The 23046-nt window shown below is 58.3% G+C and overlaps 1 protein-coding gene across 1 annotated transcript; it reads right to left on the bottom strand.

Annotated features, from left to right (window-relative positions):
• Positions 1-2267: 2267 nt before the first annotated feature.
• Positions 2268-22496, bottom strand: NR5A1 (nuclear receptor subfamily 5 group A member 1; the record flags this gene model as incomplete). The annotated part of the gene is made up of 6 exons (XM_082620936.1): positions 22386-22496; positions 22102-22243; positions 19416-20041; positions 12070-12189; positions 10032-10179; positions 2268-2515 (listed from the first exon to the last, which is right to left on the bottom strand). The coding sequence occupies exons 1-6, from the start codon at positions 22485-22487 to the stop codon at positions 2268-2270; spliced, it is 1386 nt and encodes a 461-aa protein (XP_082477062.1). The 5' UTR covers positions 22488-22496.
• Between the last annotated feature and the right edge of the window lie 550 nt (positions 22497-23046).

Here is a 23046-nt window from a genome sequence, read left to right as displayed (position 1 = left end):
CCTTCTCAGTGTGTGACCTTGGACAGGACACTTCCCCTTAGTTTCCTTATCTGTAATCTGGGGCTGCCACCTACCAAAGCGGCTGCGAAGAGCCGATGGGACAAGACCAGTGGACAAGGCAGGCGAAGTCCTGGAAGGGCACCTGGAGCAGAGGAAGCAGTCCTCAGAGTTGGCTGTGCTCACTGCTGCCACCAAGCAAGTGAGAGGGGCCAGCCAGGCCTGGGGCCTGTGGGTGTGCCACCGGAGGACAGAGAGGAAAGGACCAGTGCCCTGAAGTCAGGTGGATCCAGGTTTGAATCTGCCCCAGCAGATGGCCGACTAAGGGCCCTTGCCAAGTGCCCCTTCTGGATTATAACCCCTGCCTCACAGGCTACTGCAGGGACAGCGAAGTGATGGATGGCACACAGTAGATGCTCACTAAATGACTGTTCCCTTCTGCCCAAGATGGCAGCTGAGATGCACGCCAGGGTGGCAGTGAGGCTGAGTCCCCAGAAAGCCCAAGCATCTCCCAGGCCTCCCAGGGTTGGCAGGGCCCCAGGGATGAGGTGGGGCCCAAAGGCCCCCCAGCAGTGCCTGGTATCCCCCACCTTGGCCCTCACACCCCATCCTGCCTCCCCCGAGTTTGGAACCGAAAATTACCTAGGTGTTGCCTTCGTCCCATTCGGCGCTCGGCCCCGCCCTAGACAGCCCAAACCCACTTAGGAGGCTCTCCTCGGGCCCTAGAATGTAGATAGGCAAAGGTAGCTGGAAACTAACTGCAAAATTTATTCCAGGGCTGCGGGCACTGTGGGGGCCTTAAGGGCACTTCTCATTTGGGGGCTGGGAGTCGCCAGCCTGGCCAGGGGTACACGTTTCAGGGGGGAGGACTGAGACAGGGTGGTCGAAGGCGGGGGCGGGGATGCCCAGTCACCTCCAGCTGGGCGAGCTCAGCGCAAGCTGCAAGGGCAACGTGAAAGCAGGACAGACAGTGGATGCCCAGCCCTGCGACAGAGGACAGCTGAGGCCCCGCCCCTGTGTCTGGCCCTGGAGAGTGTCTTTCAGGACATAGGACAGGAGTTGAGGCCAGGGAGTTGAGGCCCAGCTTCAAGGGTGTACAGTAAGAAACCCAGTGGGAGGGGCCAGTGAAAGACGGCTCATCAGCAATGTCCCTGATCTGGAGGCCCATACATCCTCCCCAAGATCACCCAGATTCCCACCCACAGAGACTCTGAGCCCCCCACAGGCCAGGCTGCCGGTCCTCTAGTGGGCTGGGGTGGGGGTGGGGGGGGAAGCTCTCCTCTGGATTGGAGTGAGGGCTCAGAAATAATGGCCCAGCACCACCCATGGGGTACTTGGTTTGAGGGTGTTTGGGAAGAATCCATGGGCTGGTCTTGGTGCTAATCCCCAGTCCCAGCCTCAGACCTCAAATCTGTCCCCTGCCCCTCCACATACACACCTTTCAAGGAGTATCTAAATTAAAAAACAAATAAAATGAAAACAAACAAACAAAAAACTTCTTGACTACAGCTTTGCAGATAAATACCAGCCTGGAGGGCCAACCGTGGGTGGGGCTAGAACGCTGATTGTGCCAAACTTCTCCTCTGCCGGGAGAGGGTTAGAAAGATGATTGCAGCAAAATTCTTTGCAGATAACATGTCAAAATTCTCCCCTGCAGACGTCAGACGGGATAGAAGGTTTAGGGAGGAGGTCTTTGGGTCCTAACCGGTCTCCCAGGGTCCTCTAGGGCCCAACAGCCCCTTGCCTAATTTTGCAAACTCTGTTATCCCTAGTTTACAAAACAGAGGGCTTCCCTCCTGGGCTCCGGGAGGGAGTCCTGGAGATCCTCCTCTCCACCCCGCTCCCCACCGAGTTGATGTCGCTCAACTTCTCTCTGCCTCTGTTTCCAGGAGAGGGGGAAGGGATGACCTCTGACTCAAGGGACATGGAGGCCCACCAGGGAAGCCGAACCTCTTCCCTGGGCCTGTGCACCAGACTCCAGGACAGACAGCTGGGAGCAGGGGGAGGGAGGGAGTGGTTAGCAGCCACCTCCCTGGGGCACTCTGAGTGGCAGGCAAGTGCCAGTGGCTAGTGGAGACCACCCCACCTCAGCCAGGCCCTGCCCACCTTCACCCACCTTCCCAAACGCAGGGCTTCAGAGAGCTCAGGGGCAGGGGCCTACGTGGTGGGGTCCTGGGTCAGCATAATCAAATAAACCATCTGGAGACCACAAGGGTGCTGCGGCCCCTCCCCCGGCCCCGGCCCCCCTTCCCCCCGTCACTGGCCCAAGCTCAGGTCTGCTTGGCCTGCAGCATCTCGATGAGCAGGTTGTTTCGGGGCATCTCGTTGCCCAGGTGCTTGTGGTACAGGTATTCCTTGGCCTGCATGCTCAGCGCCCGCACCTCCACCAGGCACAGCAGCAGCTGCTGGAACTTGTCTCCGCAGTGCGGGTAGTGGCACAGGGTGTAATCGAGCAGGGCGGCATTGGCCTTCTCCTGAGCGTCCTTCACCAGGCTGTGGTTATTCAGGAACTTCACATCTGCAAAGGGAGGAGCCGTTCACCAGCCCCATCACATCATCAGCACCGTCACTGGCATCAGCAACGCCAACATCCCTATGATCGCCAAAGACATGGGCACTGCCACCACCAACAACGAACCACAATCTCCCCGTCGCCACCACGGCGCCATGACCGTTGTTGATGAACACTGCCACCAGCATCAGTCACCCGATGCCAGCATCCCTGGTTTTCACACGCATGGTCACTGCTGCCATCAACAATCAAACCACCGTCATTCCCGTCACCACCATGATCACCATCACCATCACCACCTTGGCTGAGCGCCACCATCAGCAGCAGTCACTGACACTAACAGGCCTGCGGTTATCACGCACACGGCCACCAGTGACCACCAGCCACAAGCGCCTGTCACCACCACTGCTGCCATTGTCATCAACCCCACCGTCATCACCAAGACCATCGCCAACCTCACCAGGTGTATCCCTGGACACGTTATTTAACCTCTTAATTCCTTCATCTGCAAAACAGGGCGGCAGTGGTGCCTACTTCACAAGATTGTTGTGAGAATTAAGGGAGTTGATATGTAGGAAGTGCTCAGAAGAACAGTGTCCGGTGCTTCATAAGACTCAGTGTGTTAGTGTTATTATTACTCCTACTCTCACCACGTCCAGGAACAAGACCATCCCCAGCCCCACGGTCAGAACCATCCTGTTGCCATCATCCTCGGGGTAGGCACCATCAGCATCACCACCCCGCCACCATCATCACTATCGCCCATCGGCACCATCACCAGAGAGGCGCACTGTGAGTGGAGGGGTCCCACCCCCCGTTCTAGGGTGTGACAGGCACTCCTCTGGTCCGTGCTCTGACCAATCAAGAGGCTCTGGTAACCCAAGGAGGTTTTCTCATGGGGCCGTGGACGTTCACTGCAACAGTATTTACGGTGATGGGGAGGTGGCCTGGATGGCCAGGTGGTGGCTGCATCCCCGGGAGTCCTGTGCAGTAGACAGAAGTAATGGAGCAGACACAGTGCTGAGCAAATGGACGGACTTTTAAAAGCATGGGGCTGAGGGGAAGAAAAACAAAAAATAAGATAAAAAACAAAAAAGGGAGATCCAGAATGAGATCTCTAAGGTAAAGCCGCCTACTTAAATTAAAAACACTAGCGCACAAAGCATGCACCTTGTGTAAGAACAGAGACAAACAAGAAGAGCCGAGTTAAACGTAAAGGGGACGGTTGGTGATGGGAGGGAGAGGCGGGTGGGTGGCTCTGCGTGGACCAATGATCATCTGTACCAGGGACAGAGGAGTGTGATTAATGCATCCCCTGTCCTGGAGGTCCAGTGAAGAAATAAAAATTGTGTCTTTAGCGTGAAGTGGATGGTTGTTCAAATCCCAGCCCCACCATTTAGAATCGGTGGCCTGTGCCCTGTCCTCTCCCGACCTGAAGGCCTTCCTCCGCTACAAAAGGGGCCGTGCCCACCTTGCAGCGGGGGGAGCTCAGGTGCCAGGGCACTGCACAGGTGCCTGGCCCCCAGGGGTGCCCATGGAGGGTCAGTGTCCTGTCACAGGAGTCCTCATCTCTGCTTGCAGGCTCTTTTCAGCTCCTGGGCAGCATCTCCAGCTGGTGCCCTGCCTAGGGGCTGAAAGTCAGCAGGAATCCACAGAACCTGTCCCCATCCCCCGCTCCGAGCCCCGCCAGGCCTGGGATGCGTCGTCCAGCGGTTCAGAAGATGTTCGTCCATCCACCTCCCTTGCGTTCGCGTCACCCCCAGCCCTGCTGCTGCGGGGGAGTCCGGAGCCCAGCATGCACAGCCCTTGGCCCTTCTAATCCCTCTTAACACCCACTGCGTCAGGAGGGCTGGACGCTCCTGGCAACCCTGATCCCCAGCCGCCCCCAGCATGCCCGCCGAGGCCTGTGTTGTCCAAAGTCGGATTTAGGGAAACCCAAGCTGGACCCAGGGCGTATGGCAGGATCTGGGCCTCCCCCCATCCTCGTCCCCATCCCCCTCACCTCATTCAGTAAGTGAGCCAGGGTCATATTCTTCCTGGCCTCCCCAGGATCACCATTAGCCCCTAAGGCACCTGGTGCCAATTAGAAAGAAGGTCCCCCATGTCCACAGAAAGACAGCTTGGTGAGGGGCATGCAGGCTGGATTTCAGCCTCTACCTTTCCCCTGTCTAGGTGCCCTTGTTCAGTAAACAACCTGTCCAACTGTACATAGCAGCCCTGTTCCCTAGCTTGGCCCTCTCCAAATAAACTCAAAGGTCATGAGAAGTCTCCCCACCTAATTAGCATCTCCTGGGGGCAAGAGGTTCTTACTGGCCCCATCCCTTTCCATCCCAATCTACCTTCCGTCCCCACCATCCCCAGGGCAGTTCTCCTACTTGTCTTCTGATAATTTACAATAGGAGGCTGGGGGTCCAGAGAAGGGTAGGGACCAGCTCAAGGCCACACAGCAGTAAAAGGGCCCAGAAGAAACAGGTGAGGGTGCGGGGAGGACTGGATAAGATGCTGCAGTAGAGGCAGGAGTGGGAGGGGGCTGGGGAGGACCAACCAGAGCCTCGGCTTTACCAGGATTTACTGTTCCCAGCAGCAGTGTGACAGGGACAGCAGGGCGGAGTGCAGGGTGGGGAGGTGCGGAACAAGGACAGCTTTCAGGGACACCTCCCTCCTAGCAGCTCTACGGGTCCTGCAGCTCTCAGGAGGCTGGAGACCCCAACCGCCCCCACAAGGTGGGCTACAGGGCTGGGGTCGGGAAGCACGGTCACTAATTGAGCCCTGGCCACTACAGTACAAGACAGGAGAGCCGTTTCCCCCGCACCTGCTGCACCTTCCCCACCCCCACCCCCGCCATCACTTAATCCCCACAGACACCCAGGCAGGCAGGAAAGGGCGTCTTCCGTGCACAGCGACAGTGGGGCAGGCCTGGAGCACACAACAGATACCAGAGCAGGTATTCAAACCTAGATCTCTCTGGCTCCAAAGCACTATGGGTAAGCAGAGGCGGGGTCAGGCCTGGATGCGGGGTCAAGCCTGGACCCTGGTCCCTGGAGGATTAGATGACGTGATGACTTTATGTTCCATCCAACTCAGGAGTCCTGTCCAAGGGCCACCAAGCCTGGGGTCCTTGGTTTCCCCAGGAAGGTTACTCTGGACGCCCTCTTGGAGAGGAACGTGGTCAAGTCACGCCCCTTCTCCCAGCCTACCTCTAAAGGGACTGTCATGAAGATTCTCTGGGATGCTGGATGTGACAGAGCCAGCATCCCTCGGGACACCACACCCTTCCTTCCTTCCTTAGACACACAAACCTGGAGACGCCCCCTTCGTGCGTCAGGGGCTCAAACCCCAGCTCCACCACCAGCTAGGTGACCCGGGGCAAGTCCCTTCCCCAGTCTGAGCCTCAGTTTCCCGTCATCTGCAGAACGGGGGCAAATTAATCTCCACCTCTCAGGGCACCGAAGAACTGGGCCTCATCTGCCCAGCTCTGGGCCTTGAGCCACCGCGGGCTGGAGCCGGGCCTGCTCAGCTCCCAGCAATCCGGGGGGTGGGAGGTAGGAAGGGGCTGGGAGATGGCAACCCCACCCCCAAGAGCAGCCCGCTAGCTCTGCGGAGCCTGGGGCCCCCAGGTTCTCAGAAAAGCCCCCTTTTCACGGTTTAATTGAATATTTGAATAATCCTTTCATTCCAGCGAGGCGTAAAGAATGTTGTCCCAATAGCGGTGACTCAGGCAGGCGCCCCCGCGCACAATGGCCCCTCGAGTGGGGCTGCTATTCAGGCCGCCTTTTGTCGGCACGAGCAGTGGGTAAATTGCAAACGCTTAAGGGAATGCTGCCGCCGTCGCCTCAATGCAAGTCAGGAAATCGAATGTTAGGTCAATCCATTAAGCTTCGATTAAGTCCTCTGCGGAACAATGCCAGCCGGGCCCATCTTCATAAACACCGTGATTGCCAGGAGAGAGGCACTAATTTTAATTAAACCTCCTTACCTGCCTTCGCGCCTGCCTGAGCCGGCTATTTAGACACCAAATGGCACCCTTCTGTGGAGGCAGGCGAGAAGGAGGCACTGAGCGGGCTGAAGGGCGGAGGGGTTGGGGGGCAGCCGTCACACAAGTTCAGGCTGAAGCAGCCCAGGGAGGCGCTGCCCCGGGGTGATGCCCAGCATGCCAGCTGGAGGACTAGGAGCAAGTGGCCACCCCATTCTGTGCCCCAGTTCCCTTGGGGACCCAGCTCTGGTGGTCTGGGTGGGATCATGGGAGTAGCCCCCTCCCACCTTCCAGACTCTGGGCAAATCTTCCCCCTCGTCTTGCCCAAATTTATCCACTTCATCCCAGCCCCACGTCTAACCTCTTGCAGGGCTCTGGGTTGCCACCTGGCATCCTTTTCCCATGCTGCAGTTGGAAGGACCTTGCCAAAATGCAAACTTGATCATGTTTCTCCCTGCTGAAAATCCTCCCCGAGGGAAGGTTCAACGTACTGGCCTGGCATTCAAGGCCTTGCACAGCTCAGCCCCTGCCCACCTCTCCAGCCTCCTCCTCACCCTCTCCCTGCCCCACAGGTACTTCCAGACTTTCAGGATCACCCATCCCTGTGCACAGGCTGTTCCTTCAGTCTGGAATGCCCTTGCTGCTGCTTGCTTTGTTTCACCCAGAACACTCCTGCTCATACTACAAGGCCCAGCTCAGAGGCCCCTCCTCCAAGCAGACTTCCCTGATATCCTAGGCATAGTTGTCTTCTCCTCTTTGGCCCAGCCCAGATCACACTGGACTGCCCAGGCTCCTCTCCACACCTGGAACCTGTCAGCCAGCGGCCCCTGTGGCTCCCCTGGGCTCCTCTCACCGCACACCTACGAGCTTGGACAGGCCTGGGTCCCGGGTCTTCTCCCCTCACAGCCCCCATACCACTAGAGTTTCTGGCCCCCACCCTGAGGGTCACTGTCCCCAAAGACAAGGCACTGTGCCAGACACACAGTGTGCAATAAAGATGGAGAGAGACTCATTCCTTCCTTCACTTCATTCACTAACTTGTTCATTTGCTCGTGAACTTAATGATGGCTATGACAGAAACAATACTGATGCATACTCTGAGGGGCCAGGCCACGCACTGAACATTTTGGGGAATTTTCTCATTAAACCTCATAGCAAGTTAAAGATGATTATGATGTTCATTTTACAGATGGGGAAATAGAGGCTCAGAGAGGGGAGTGACTTGCTCAAGGGCCCACAAGCAGAGAGAGAGTCTAGATTTAGAATCCAGGTGGTCCATCGCTAGTCCCCTTTCCCAACCACTGCTCCACACTGCCTCGCATGTGTACACACACGTGCACACTCTCACTCCTCCGTTCCACCCCCTCCAGCCTGTTCCAGCCAAGCACTGTAGACACTCCCGGTCTCCTGGCCCCAGCTGCCTCCTCTGGAAAACAGGATGAAGGCTGGCGTGCAGGAGGGGCTGTGCACTCATGGTTCTGAGTACAGCCCCTTGCCTGGACCCAGGAGAAGAGGGCTGGGCTCAGCCTTGATGTCCTCCCTACACCCCATAGAAGGAGGAATCCTGGATTTATCACCTGGTGGAGGCCAAGGCTGTGCCAGGCCTGGCAGTCCCCAGCGCTGGGGCTTTGGTAGGAAGAGGGGCTGAGGGCTGCAGGCATGTGTCTCAGGCCCCGGGTGGTCTGGAGAGCCAAGATGTGGTCCCTGCTCTGCAGGGGGCACCAAGACGGAGCCCTGGCCAAGGAACCTGGTGGCTGGCAGCCCCACCCTCCCCAAGACCTCCTAGTGGCCTCTTGACGACGGTCAGGTCAAGAACTGTCACCTCACAAACCACCACAGAACCCACACTACAATACAATGTGTCCCAAGCACGCCCCTCAAATCCCTCACAACTCCACATCTCCCCAGTCACCACTCAGCCATATACAGATTGCTCACACCACATGACACATAAAATCCCAGTAGCCCATAAAAGTTCACAGTCTATACATGCGCGAAAACGAAGGCACAGACACGCACATGACCCCTGGAGCCTGCACACCCCAAACCACACACATCCGTGACTCTGGTGAAACTGAGGTTGGGAGAAGGGTACCACTGCAGGCAGAGGGGGAAGGGGGCTTCCCCAGCTGGAGCCAGCCTGGCCCAGGTCCCTGAGGCCCCGCCAAGGGCTTCAGGCTCCTAACCGGCTGCCCGAGATTCAGCCCTCACCCCACAGCATGCTCGACCCCTACCAACCCCTGCAGCCTTGCCGGTACGCCCTCCAGCTACCAACCTGCTGTGCCAGCAGAGTCAGGAGGCCCAGCCCAGGCACCCAGTCATACGGCCACGGCCTGAACACAGGGCTTCCCCCAGTCAGTACGTCACTAATCACCCCCTCCTAGCTTGTTTTACCCGCTGCTTCCCCAGCTGCCCCCACTCTTGAGCAGGCACACCCTTGCCAGACTGTGGCTGTGATGCCATCTGCCACAAAGACAGCATCTCGATCCTGCCCCCTCCCCAGGTGACAAGGCATTCACGCCCCCCTGTTCCAACCTTCCATCCCATCTACACCTCTGCTAAAAGATTTATCCCCCCCCCCAACAAACTCCTACTCATCCTTCAAGACCCTGCTCAGATGTCCTTTCAGGAAGCCTTCCCGGCAGATCCCTTGCTCCCCGTCCTGGGTTCCCCATCTCTCTGTCTCAGCCCTGATGGCACTGGCTGGAGGCCTCTCCCAGACTGGGAGCCGCCTGAGAGCAGGGAAAACCTCTGTGAACGCAGCATTGCTGGGCACAGGGAGGGCACGGGACGTGCTTGCTGGGTGAAGGAGGACAAAAGGAGGCTGACCTGATGAGAGCTCAGAGGGAGGGTGGAGACCTGAGCGGCACAGGCTGGGCCGGGGTCAGGAGGGCGAAGGGAGGGAGACACCAGACACCTGGGGAGCCAGGCGAGCTGGGGGCTGGGCTGGCCCTCTGCTCCTGCCCTGCTTTGTTTTCCTCCCTAGCACTTACCGAAATCTTCCAGGCTATACATTTTACGAATCATTTCACTAATTTATACATTTTACTAATCATACTATGCTTATTGTCTCTCTCCCCAGTGGAAGGTCAGCTCCTTGAAGACACGGATTTGGGGCCTTTTTTGAATGAGTGAATGAATGAATGAATGGGCAAAGGGGTCTGGGCCCCAAAGAGCTCAGAGTCAGAATTCAGACATCCTTCGAGCGGGGAATTAGGAAACACAGGGACCTCAGGATGGGAGCCAGGGACCAGAAGCTCCTGAAATCACACGGGCATTTTCTGGGGTGGCATCGGCACTTTTCTAGAGCTGTCAGCTGGGAATCTACCACATCCTCAGGAGGGTTCCTTGTCCCATCAAGGGCAAGTCTTAGACATTATCCTGGCCCTCTGTCCTTCCAAACAAAGAAACTCAGGCCCAGAGAGGAAGCAGGCCCTGGGCCAGGTCCCCTTTATTCACTAAGAGAGGCCCCATCGGAGAGCCCCATCTCAGGCTCTCCTTGCCAGCCCGCCCCCTACCCTCAGGCCAGGCCGCGCTCAGCCCACTCACCGAGGCTGAAGAGGATGAGGAACTTGAGGCAGACGAACTCCTGGCGGTCCAGCTGCAGCGCGTGCAGCTGCAGCACCAGCTCCTGCGCCCGAAGCACCAGGCTGTGAAGCAGGGAGCCTGCCTGGGCGGCCACCATGGTCAGCTCCACCTGGATGGGCAGAGGGCAGGGGTCAGGAACACGAGGGGAGGGCGTGGATAGGAGGCACTGGTCGGAGGCTGGGGGTCAGGGGTGCCCAGCCTTGGAGCTGAGCCAGCGGCACCTCCTCAGGCCCCTGGACCCCTCCCAGGCCCCCAGCTCTGCTCCCACTGCCCGGCCCAGAGCTGAGGGCCCCCGCGCAGCAGAGCCGACACCAGGCAGGTGTGTGCAGAGGGAGAGCTGAAGGGTCCTTCATGCACAAAGAGCCGCCGCCAGGCCCAGTGGTACAAGCAGCTTTTGTGTTTTGTGTGGTGTCTGCAGTGAGCACCACGTCGCGCTGGGTGGGGGGCGGGGCAGCCGTGCCTGGATCCGCGTGGATGCAGCCACATGACCGCCCGGGGCCCACACATGGACACCTGGACTGCAGATGTGGCCACACCTCAGCTCACATTCACACACATGGAGGGACACACTCACAGCCTTGTCCACCCGCTTCAGGACGTGAACACACACACACGCACACCCTTGTAGGGTCACATCACAGGGTAACACAGACAGACATGCCTGTGTATATGTTCCCACTGACATGGTGACGGGCAGATCTCAACACCCACCCACTTACGTGTGTGGAGATGTTTGCACAATAAAATACAGGAGCACACACAAACACACACACACACGCACACACAGGACTGTCCCACAGCCTCAGAGACTTCCGCCCACGTGTTGACAGAGGCTGACACTCACACCTCAGACTCCTTCATGTGCTCTCCCAGGTGGCCTCAAAGTTACATCCTTGCAACCAGCATTCCGCTGGCCCTGGATGGCCTGAGACACCCAGGTGAGAACAGAGGATGAGGACAAAGGGTTGGAGGCAGGGGGTGGGGAGCAGGGCCTCAGTCTCCAGTCTCTCTCCCCAAAAGCACCTATGAAACCCACTCCTCCTGTATCCCCCCCAGGAGTGATGTTCCCTCCACCAGGCTAGACCCTGGGCATCAACCTCCCTTTCCTTCTCCCTACTTCCCTCCATTTCCCCTACACCTCCTCTCCCCTCCTCCTTGAATTGTGCCCTCCCAGATCCCCAGTGTTCTGAGCAGTGGGTGGCTGCCTTCATTTCCTCCTCACCCCCATCTTGCCCCCTCCATGCGCTTCCTCATATACAACCTGGTTGTACCCTTCCCCACTTAAAACTCTTCTGATGCTCCCTGCTTGATTCCAGGAGCCACCCCACCTGCCTCCCATCCTCGTGCCCCTAATTCCCTGCTCTAAGAGTGCCCAAATGAGCTCTTTGGGGCCCAGACCCCTTTGCCCACCCATTCAGCCATCCATCCATCCATCCATCCATCCATCCATCCTTCCATCTATCATTCAGGATTTAGAACCTGCAAGGTCTTGCCCATCCCAGCCCCCAGCCACACCTCCAGCCTTATCTCTCACCTCAACCCAGCCCCCACAGGGCACCTGCCTCCCAAACCCATGTCCCAGCACACCGGCAGCCCCCGGCAGCTCAGCAGTCCTAACCTGCCTCTCTCAGCCTGGCCCGTGCTACCTCCTCTACGCGTCTGGATTGCCCCTCCACCCCGTCACTACCTGACCAGCCCTTATTTATTCTTTCACTACCCAGCGCCACCATCACGTCCTCCAAGAGCCTCCCTGACCCTCCCCGCATCCCTGAGCTGCTTCCCCCAGAGCAGGGCTCCCAGGGCCTGGTTCCTCTCAAGGTCAAAGCTAGGGCTGATCAGAGGGAGGTCGGGCTGGTGGGTATCCCATGAACCTGGGGAAAGGGCTGATATTCAGTGGTGCCCAGGGCCAGCCCTGGAGAGGCCTGGGACCTCTTCTGGGCCCAGAATTCTGGAAATGTGTGGTGGGGGGTCAGGACAGGGCACAGTAGGGTCTGGTCACCTCCTGCCCAGTGACCAGCAGGATGCTGCCCTCCTTGCCATGTTGGATCTGACGGTAGATGTGGTCGAACACCAGCAGCTCACTCCAGCAGTTCTGCAGTAGTGTCATCTGGTCGGCCACCTGCAAGGAAGAGGCACACAGGGGTCCAGGGTCCAGCCACGGTCCAGCTGGGGACCGTCTCCTCGCCCCTCCTCCTCCCAGCTCTGAGTTCAGCAGCTCAACTGCGTATGTGACCTGGGCAAGCTGCCCAACCTCTGTGTCCAGTTTACCCATGTGTCTTCTTCATCAAAGTGTGGCAGGGGTCTAGCAAAATAATAAGAGGGTCCAACGGAGGTGCTCAGGCCCCGGCTCTGCCTCTTACAAGTTGTATGACCTTAAGCAAGTTCTGTAACCTTTCTGGGCCTCAGTTTTCTCATCTGGAAAGTGGGCAAAGTATTAGAAGGTGGTCTGGCACATATTAAGCCCTCAATAAATGTTACAGAATAATGTCCACGGAAGTGCTTTGTGAAGGATTCCTTTAAATGCGAGGGAAGATTTGTATTAATTTTTCCTTGTGCCCATTTGGCCTGTGGTCACATCTCCAGCGGCCTGAATCACTCAAAAAGGAGCCACGTAGAGAAAACAGAGGGCTTCCTCGCAGTCTTGTGCAGAGCTTTGAAGTTCATGGGAAGAGAGGAGGTCCGGCCCACGGAATGAGCAGGTGGCTGGCAACAGTCTACATCAGAAGCAGGAACAGAAGGGCACACGGGGCCGATTCTGAATCCCCAGGCTGCACTGAGGGGCACTCAGTGTGAGGGCAGGGACTCTCCTCCAGTCTGGGGGATCGCCACATTCTAGCAAGGCAAGAGTAGACCCTCGTGACAGTGACAAGTGGGACTCAGGACCATGGGCTGCCAGAGCCAGAAGGGCCCTTAGGGATCTCCTGGCCTAAACTCCTATTTCCACATGAAGAATCTGCCACCCAGTGAGGGCAAGGGACTCTCCTGAGGTCACAGAGAGGCAAAGTCAGGCCAGGGCCACGGCTGGCATTCTCCATCCACAACTCTCCATAGTGACAAATACTGAACACTCCTGGGTGTTCAGAACTGCGCTGGGTGCAGCGTGTCACCCTAGGAGGACACAGTGCAGACGCCAGTCCCCTTCGGCATCCGTGGCTCATCAGCCAGCCGCCATCGACCCAACAGGCACCCCTCAGGCACCTTCCTGGGCCATGCCCTACAGTGGATGCAAATCACGTTAGCTCACAGTCACTGTGCTGCAGCTCCACAAGCCTTTGTAGTTGGTACTAGTGTTATCCCCAATCCATGGAGAGAGGACACTGAGCTCAGAGAGGTCAAGTAACTTACCCAAGGTCACACAGCTCTGTCTAGTTCATCTCTGCTCTTGACACTAGGTGTGCAGGAAGACCCACCCTTGCCACCCTAGAGCTCACGGCAGGCTCACTACCTCACCCATGAAGCCCTCCCCATCCTCTGGACATGGCACCTGCAGCATCTGATGGCACCATTCATGCCACTGTCTTCCCTGACACCTGTGGGGTCTGGGAGGAACAACCCCCAACCTGGAGAGCAGAGTAGCCCAGGCGGCCCCTGGCCTGAAAAGGAACTGGCCCAGGCCTAACCCACAGCTCTCTTCTCGGGGGCTAGAAGCCCCCTCCTCCCCTCTGCTCTGCTCCTCTCCTGGGAGTGGCCCTGGGGCCTGTCCTCAGACAGACAAAGGGAGAGAAAATGGACAAAGAGCAAAGTGAGCAGCTGGACACACAGTCAGGCTTCCTCCAGGCCTCGCCTGCTCAGCCCTTCCCCAGCCTGTGTGGCTGAGAACAAGAGGAAGGGTCTGTCTCTATCCTGCTCTGAGTCCCCGGCCTCCCACCCTCCCCTCCTCCCCTCCCCTCCGTGTCAAGAACCCATACCTCCCCCTCCATCTCCCAGCAGAAGGTCCATCCTAGAGCCCCATTACTGTCAGAACAGGAAGCCCAGCCAAGGGGACCCGAGGCTCAGCCACAGGTAGCCCTGGATGGGAGGGGCCGGGAGAGACTGAGAACCAGGCAAGGATGCATCGCAGAGACACCTCGCCTTATCGCGCCTCAGGAAGTGGCCGGTCCCCAGAGAGCCTCCCCATCACAGCTTCCAAGAAGGGAGGCAAGGCTCAGTGAGCACCTAGACCAGGCCCCGTTCCCAGCACGCCCGACACTCCTCAGCCCTGCCCACTACAGATGAGGAAGCAGAGGCTCCCCTCAGGTAACCGCAGGGAGCTGGGCTCTGCACAGACCACCCGCCTGGGCTGCTCTTCTTGGGGGGCGGGGGGGCTGGCACTCCTGGAGCCCAAGCAGGAGGTGCCTGGTCTGGGAGTTGCAATGGCCCACTTTGGGCAACCCAGACGGAGGCAGAGGGGGAGGGAGGACGTGCAGGGCTGGGTTCTGCCCCCCACCCATTGAGGCCCTAGGGAGCAGACACCCTTGTGCCTGAATTAAAGGAACAGGGGGTGGGGAGGTGGAAGCGCAAGAGATAAGGGGGAGAATTAGGAGATAAGCTGACTGAGCTTTGGGCAGAAAGCAGAAGGGGTCACAGTGACCCGGCTGGCCAAGCCCTGGGAGCAGACTCTGTACCCAGACCTCAGACCCCGGGAGTGGGGGCAGCCCTGCCCACGGGGCTGATAGGGGTGCAGGGCAGAGAGATGCACTACGGTGGCTGGGCTTTGGTGCCCTGTGCCCTCTGATTCCCACTTAGCCACACACCCTCTCCTGACCTGATTTCCTATTCTGAGAAATGGAAAAAAAAAAAAATCCTCTCTCTTTTGGTTAGGGAAAATATATGAGCACAGCGGTGTCAGTCGTGAAGGGTTCTGGGAACCCATGGTCAGCTATTCTGGGGACTCTGCCCTGGCCTGGGTTCCCCTCCCCACCAGCCAAGCAATCGTGCCTTCCAGACTCTTTACTGGCTCTTCCCCTAGATGGACACATAAAGACACCAAACTCCAAACACTCCCCACACAGATGAACACACACACAGACACACAGACACAGAGGCACACAGGCACACAGGCACACACACACACACACACACACTCCCCTTTTTATTTAAAAGAAAACCAGAGGGCCCTAGCTGCCAGCCCCTCTCCATGGGAAAGCAGGTGGCTAAGAGGCTCACTTAACCAAAGAGAGTTGGTTTTCACCTTCCGTGGGCTTTTCCCTAAGCAAAAGGTTCTTCCTCTACCCTCAGTCCGCCCTGCCACCCCGGGGACAAGGACATGTGCAGTCCCGGCCCCGGGGTCCCTCATCAGCCTGGCCTGTCTTCTGGGCCCACCAGCCGCCCACCCCTCCTGCCGGTCTGCCACAAATCTTCCTGGAGCCTTGACACTTTGCAGCCTGCCTCGGAGACGGGGTATTTATGCGTGCTGAGATGACCTCCTTCCCAGCAGGCCCCCCTCCAGAGCCCCCTGGGGTCTGATCAGTCTGGCGGTCGAAGGCCAGTGGGCTCTGTAATTCTCCAGTGGCTGACAAGCCGCGGGCTGGCCACAGCGCTGTCCCGGCCGAGTGGTTGGCGGGCTGTCATTTGTCAGTCCAGGACTGACAGAGTTACTGCCACTTAAATGAAACCATATATCTAAGCAGTTAAATCTGTTGCCAATCGGGGGCCTCGGAGCTGGATGTCAAGGGTGAACTGATGTCAAGGTGGGTCATTAGGCACTCTTGGCCCTTGCCTCCACCTCCCTGATTCCTATCTTGCATCCTCCCAGCTGTCCTTCCTGGGGACTGTCCACAGAGGCTGCCTGCCTGGGCCTACACCCTGCCCCCACTGAGCAGTATGTACAGGTGAGTTTCTGCTACCTTGCAGGTATGAAGCTGCTTTGGAAGCCCAGGGCAAGGTGGGCCCCCGTCTTCTCCCAGAGCTCTAGTGCTCAGAGGAGCGTGGACACGATGTATCTTTTCTCCCTCTTCCTGGCCAGACCTGTCTACCACCTGCAAGGTTAGATTCAATGGTACCGCTGCAGAGGGGCCCAGCGAGGGAGGGAGCCACTGCCCCCACTCACTGAACACTTCCTGGGCGCTGTACCGTGTGCTAAATTCTTTACCTGCCCTAGCTCACTAAGCCCTTCCAACAACCCTATGAGGTGGCTACTATTTCAACTCCCCCTTTTTTACAGATAGGGACAACTGAGGCCCAGAGAAGTAAAGTCACTTGCCCAAAGTCACGCACCAGATAAGTGGCAGATATGGAACTTGAACACGGGCCTCTCTGATTCTGGTGTATGTTACTAACCTCTGTACCATGTCACATCTAACACACCGTGATTGCATGAGGTGGAAAAATGGAGACAGAGGGACTTCCCTGGCAGTCCAGTGGTTAAGACACTGTGCTTCCACTGCAGGGGGCACAGGTTTGATCCCTGGTCAGGGACTAGGACCCCACGTGCCGCACGGCCTGCCCCACCTCCCCCAAAAAATTGGAGGCAGAGGGACATCCAAGCTGGGAAAGAGGCTGGAGGAGGACAACCCCAAAGGGCATCTGGAGCCCCAATATCAGCTCAGCAAAGACCCCAGTCTTTCCCCTGGACAGCAAGACATCATCAGCATCACAGAGGGCTGAGAAAGCCTCTGGGGAGAGCTCAGGCTCTGTGGTGGGAGCCTGCCCTTCCCAGGCAGGCTGTCCGTCACCCACTGCCAAAGGACCTACTCTTGGTCCAAGCGCTGCTTCCGACTCTGCCTACCTCTCCAGCCCTGCCTCATAAGACCACCTGGGACTCCCTGACACATGGTACCTTTTCACACTTCTGGGTCTTCTGCTGTCCCCTTTCCCAGAACGCCCTTAACCTTCTCAGACTGCTTTCTGGAGAGATGTAGATCAAAGAAACGTTCCCTCACTTTCTAACACAGAGCCATTTGCTCTCCTGCTGGCCTCCCTTGGCCCCTTTCTACTGCTGTCAGAGCCCCGGGCACCCTGTGTTGGCATTACCTATGTGCATGTCTGTCTCTTCCTCTAGCCTGGCAACCTCCTGGGTCCAATTCATTTCAGTGTCCCTATGCACAGGTCAAGGGCTACCCCACTCTCAGAGCTAGGGAGCCCCCTCTGCTGTCTGCTGTGTCCTGCCCGGAGGTGAGGAATGAATGGTCAGTCAAAAGAGAGAACAGGGACTTCCCTGGTGGCACAGTGGATAGGACTCCATGCTCCCAACACAGGGGGCCCGGGTTCGATCCCTGGTCAGGGAACTAGATCCCACATGCACACTGCAACTAAGAGTTCGCATGCCACAACTAAAGAGCCCACGTGCTGCAACTAAGGAGCCCACCTGCTGCAACGAAGACCTGCTGTAACCAAATAAATAAATAAATAAATAAATATTTTTTTTTAAAGAGAGAAAACAGTCACTCAGCTCCCCTCGCACTTTTCTTCTTCCCTACCTCTGGCTTTGCAAATAGACATCAGCCCAGCGCTTATTGGACCAGTGGGAAAGAAGCTCCACATGGCTGATGAGAGGCCCTCTAAGGGCTGGGCTGGTACTTATCTGCAAGGCTCCTTTACAGAGGCTGGTAACGATGGTTCATATTCCTGGGCTTGATTCAGAGACTCTGGGAAGGGGAAGCAGGAAGGTTTGGACCACAGAGAAACCAGAAGCAGGAAAAAACACTCAGCTAAGCTTGGACAAAAGCCCTTCCCATCCTGCGTGAAAAACCCCGAGAGACCAGGAAGGCGGCCAGAGGAAGTGCCCTGCCCCTGGATCCAGGATTCTGGAAGGTCAGGAATGCTCTAGCTCCTCCTCCCCTCTGAACTGGGGGCTCATGGGAAGCCTGGAGGGAAAGCCGGCAACCAACCGAAGGGTCTTGGGATCCTCCTCCCATACCAGGGCCTCCAGCCACGAGTGGAAGGCAGATGGGATTGGTTGAGGCCCTGCCTCTTGTTCTACCCATGAGGTCAGCCTAGAGAGGGGGCAGGGGTGAGAAGTCCCTCCCCATGACAGACACCCGGCACATCCCCAGACCTCAGCCACGACAGGCCCTCCACAGTAGAAGCAGAAGGCGTTACAGCCAATGCTTGCTTGCTCTGGGCCCCAGAGCAACCCAGGCGCCCAGCTCCACGATGCCTCGAGGGTTCACAGTGCCCAGGCTTCGTGTTACCCCCCCGACCCCCATGCCCAGCCCAGACCCTGCAGACAGCACCCCTGGCCCATCCGGCCACACGCCCTGGAGGAAGCCCAGGCCTGAGTGGCGTCAGCACCGACAGTGCAGCTCAGGGCTGCAGCGGCCCAAGCAGGGAGGGCAACAGGCCCTGCTGTTTACACCCAGTCCCAGAACAGCCAAGGGGACTGACCTGGGAAAGGCAAACGTCAGCAGGCCTGAACTAAAGGCCTATCGTGTCTCCGTCTAGGCCAGGGAGGATGGGCTTGGCCAGGCTTGGGGGGGGGGGGCCCTCTGAAGTTGGCAGAAACCCTGATCATAGGGAGCCAGGGCACTAGAGGGGCAGCCCCCAGTCTTCGGGTGCTTCAAACCACTAGGCAGGGTGAATGGGAAGTTCTTCCTTGTCTGGCCTTAGTTTCTCCTGCTGCTTTCCTGCTTACTTTAGCCGCAGGTACCTCAACCCAGGGGAATGGAAGGCCTTACAGCCGAGGCATTTGGAAGATGAGGGGCGGGTCCTGCAATCCCCCACTTACCCTCCCACCTAGCACTCCCTGCACACACAGACACACACATTTACACGTGGGACTAACCATCGTGCAAGAGACGTGCAGGAACGGTAAGATCTTTCACCTTAGCTGGGAAGGAGAAGCATCCCAAACTCTGAGATACTAAGACCCCTTCTGTGATATCTGAGGCTAGCAGGGAGTGGTGGCCTCTCCAAATGAGAGGACAGGATGGCTTGGACCCTATTCCTGACACTGGGCTGGGGCAACCAGAGACAGCCTCCCAAGGACTGAGCTAGTCCTTTGCGAGAGCCCAGGGTCTCAGAGAAAGAAAGATAAATGTCGACAGAGACTCAGACTGGGAGAGGAAGAGACAAAGACTGAAGGGCCTAGAGAGAGACAGGGAAGCAGAGAGATAGCACACCAGGGAGAGAGACAACAGAAAGAGACAGAGGCAGAGGTAAAAGAACCAGAGGCTGTGAGAGATAGACACTCAGGGAACAGAGAGGGAGAAAGAGGGAGGGGTGAGTGAGGAGGTGGGACAGGGACAAGGAAGGCTGTGATGGACCAGAAACACTCCTCATGTCCCCAGTGTGGCCTCCCTGTCCCCGGACATGGCCTGAAGCCAGTGGGCAGGGGAGCCCCACCCAAGGGGTGGCCAAGACTGAGACTTGGGCAGCTGAGGGGACACCCCAGAACCAGCGGCCAGCCAGGTGGGAGGAGGGACTCACCTCCAGTTCCTTGAAGACCATGCACCTGCGTGCCCAGTCCACGATGGAGATGAAGGTCTGGTCAGCCATCCTGCACAGGAGGCTGAAGGGTGCAGGCTGGTCGGGGCGGCCTTTGGCCGGTTCCTGCAGGCAGCCCACGATGCGCGCCCGTACCTGGTCCTCGTCTGGCTCCAGCTGCAGCAGCTGCAGGATGAGCTCGGGCACACCAGGCCCTCCAGAGAAGGGCTCTGGGTAGCCGTAGTGCGGCCCGGGCTGTGGGGGGCTGGCGTAGGGCTCTGGGTACTCAGACTTGATGGCGCGGCCAGGGAAGGCAGGATAGAGGTAGCCAGCCAGTGGCCCGTGGGCGCTGGGCACAGCCATAGGCAGCGCTGGGGCCCCAAAGTCGCCCAGTGGCCCAGCAGGTGGACCAGAGGCCAGGCCCTTGGGCTCAGGTGCATGCAGGCCAGGGGGCAGCATGTAGTCCGGCGGGGGAGGGGGCGGCGGGGGCACCCCCATTGGGGGGCCTGTCTCCAGCTTGAAGCCATTGGCTCGAATCTGTGCCTTCTTCTGTTGCTTCAGGGCCCGGTCCCGCTTGTACATGGGCCCAAACTTGTTCCGGCCGCCCCGCATGCGGTCAGCGCGCACGGCTGTGGGCAGAGGCAGAGGGGTAGGCTCACCGGCTCCAGGCCACCCGCCATACTACCCCACTCACAGTTCTTCCCCAAACCGATCTGACTGGGTCACTCTCCAGCTCAATACCTCTCATGGCTCCTCCAGTGCCCTTAACCTGGCATTCAGAGGAAGTCAATCTCCCTAACCCGGCGTTCAAGGCCCTGTTCACCTCTCCATCATCCCCCCGCCGCCCACCATGAGACCCTGTGTTCTTCCCACTCCACCTTACTCTCTCTCTGCTCCTCTGCTTGGCACTTCCTCCACCCTGCCTCTGGTATTCTTTCTGCCTCAAACCCTTTCCTTCTCTCATGCCTACTAAACACCCAAAGTGTTCCTGGATTCACCCAGGCAGCAGCCACTGTTCTTGCCCCGGATGTCCTGTCTCTTGCCCACTCTCGTCCTGCTGAGTGCTACTGTACCATGGACCCAGGCTGAGAGCTTCTGGGGGCTCAGCAGGGGTTCAGGTGCCCAGCATAGGGCCTGAGATGGTGACAGGAAGTGGGCTCTGGTCAGCCTTGTTCACAGGTGGGTCCCCAGTGTCCAGCTGCTTCTTGACTGACTGCCTGACTCTGTTGAACCCCTATTTCAAAATGACTCGGGTTTCTGCCGCTGCCTTCAAATCTGAAGCTGAGTTTAGGGCTGACTGGGGCTCTATGCTGGTGGGAAGGGACCTCCCTTGCTGACCAGATGTCCCTCCACCTGGCCAAGAATGTGTCACCAGCCAGACCCAACAGGTGTGTCTCTGCGGCCGAAGTGTGGCCCCAGCCCCTGCTCAGACAGGACCCCACCCTGGGCTCCAGGAGAAGGGAGAGAGGAGGAGGGAGAGGGCGGTGCTCAGCAAGGGATGTGTCTCCGGGGCCCATGCAGCCAATCTTCCTGCCATGGGGGTGGGTAGCCCTGCTCCACTCCCTCAGGCCCCGCGAGGGGTTTCTGCAGCTCACAACAACCAGTTCTTCTGAGCCCCTCAGGACCTGGTGCTGGGCACATGGGCTCTGGGGACAGGACAGGATATCCCCCTTCCATCAGGGGCCCTTCCTCTAGGTGACAGGACTTGTGGCCTGCAGTTCTCAGAGCCACCAGGGGCCTTCTACTTTGTTTAAAAACTTTAACCAACAGCTGCCTGCTCGGCACACAGCCCGGCTGGGGCCAGCGGGGTGGAAGCCTATGACTGTCCACCCTCAAAGAGTTTGAGTTTTTCCTGCTAAAACGTTTTCCTCCCCTCCGGACAGAGAGCTAGGGGTGGGGGTGGGGAGACAAGGATGGGCCTGGGTCCTCTGGGGGCGATTGTTCTCCATTACCCAGCCCTCTAGGGCCTGGCTAAAACCTGCTGAGTGAATAACTGAGTGAATCTTGTGGATGGATGGACAGATGAACAGATGGGTAGTCTGAGTGAGTGCAGGCTGCACAGTGATGCTGGACAGATAATAACATAAATAAGAATAACAGTACTAGCTAACCTGTTGAGCATTTTCTACATTCCAGGCACCATGCTAGGAGCTTTTCATACAATTCTCTCACTAACTCAAGGAGGAAGGCGTTATTCTTAGGCCCATCTTTCAGATGGGGAGTCTGCAGCTCAGAGAGGTTAAGGAACTTGCCCAATGTCACCCAGCCTGTAAGTGGTGGCACTGGGACTTGAACTCCAGTAAAGGTATTGAAAACCTTGGCTCTGGTTGGTATGGGATGTCAGTGGGGGTGTGACAGAACTCCTGGCAGAGGGAGGAGCTCTGGGGGGCTCTGCCCTGTGCTGCCCTGCCTACAAGGGCTGGGGAGAGGGTCATCTCTCTGAGGTTCACTTTTAGATGCTTCTCAAGCCATCCCAAGCTGGTCCTGCATGCATCCCTTCACCCAGACCGACATCAGTTCTCACCCCTCCCCCATAGAGATCAGGGCCCTAATGTCACATGAGGGGCTAATCGCCTGGCCCCAGAAACTTTAAGAAGACCTATGGTACCCTCCCCTCACCCCTTCTCCCACCCCCACCCCCTGCCCCCTCGCCATCAGAGGTCAGGGGTAGGAGGAGCGGCGTGCGCACCTTCCAGGCGCATCCCCACTGTCAGGCACTTCTGGAAGCGGCAGAAGGGACAGCGCTTGCGCTGCGTCTTGTCGATCTTGCAGCTCTGGCTCTCGGTGCACGTGTAGTGCTTGTTGTTCTGCACCGTGCGCTTGAAGAAGCCCTGGGGGAGAGGGGAGTCAGCACGGGAGGGGACAGGCCCCGTCTCCCCTTCCCTGCACTTCCCAGCAGGGCTTTCCGCCGCTTCCCGCCGGCTGCTCGCCAGCCTTCCACGCCGGTCCCTTGCCGGCCAGCTGCCCGCTCACCTTGCAACTCTCGCATGTGAGCAGCCCGTAGTGGTAGCCGGACACCTTGTCCCCACAGACGGGGCACAGCTCGTCCAGGTCCTCGTCGTATGAATAGTCCATGCCCGCGGCGTCCGCCTGTGGAGGGAGGAGAGGCTCATCGCGGGCGGGACTGAGACTGGCAGCGCCGCGGACCTGGGTCCGGCGGGTCCTGCACCACCGCGGCCGCGCGCCCCAGGGTGCCCTCCTTATGGGCCCGGCCCCCGGCCCCCACCACAGCGCCAGTGGTCGAGGGCGCCCGTTGCAGGCCACCTATTAGAGCGCCCTGAGCAGCCCGCAACACGCGTGCCTGGAGCAGCTCCCCTGCCGGGCCCTTGCTGACCCTGTCCCCACACTTCCGCCCCGCGCGCTCCCCAACCCTCCCAGGGGCTCCTCCTGAGCGGCCCCCCGCCGCGTCCGATCTGGGACTCTCGGATTAAATGCGCTTTGATCCGGATTCGTTCGTTTGAGAACAAAACCCCGATTCTGAGAAAACGAGATTGTCTCGCCCGCCGGGGTGATGCCAACGAACCCGGTCGGAGTGGGGCCCAAGCGTTCTGGGTATCGGACAGGGATGAGGGAGACAGAGGCAGAGCCTGAGAGAGACCGAGAGATGGGCAGAAAAGAGAGCGAGAGACACCGA

Source organism: Mesoplodon mirus, assembly GCF_964341445.2.
Source record: "Mesoplodon mirus genome assembly, chromosome: 1".
Classification (NCBI taxonomy): Eukaryota; Metazoa; Chordata; class Mammalia; order Artiodactyla; family Ziphiidae; genus Mesoplodon; species Mesoplodon mirus.
The sequence above is the reverse complement of the archived record's forward strand: the minus strand, read 5'-3'. Positions and strand labels throughout refer to the sequence as shown.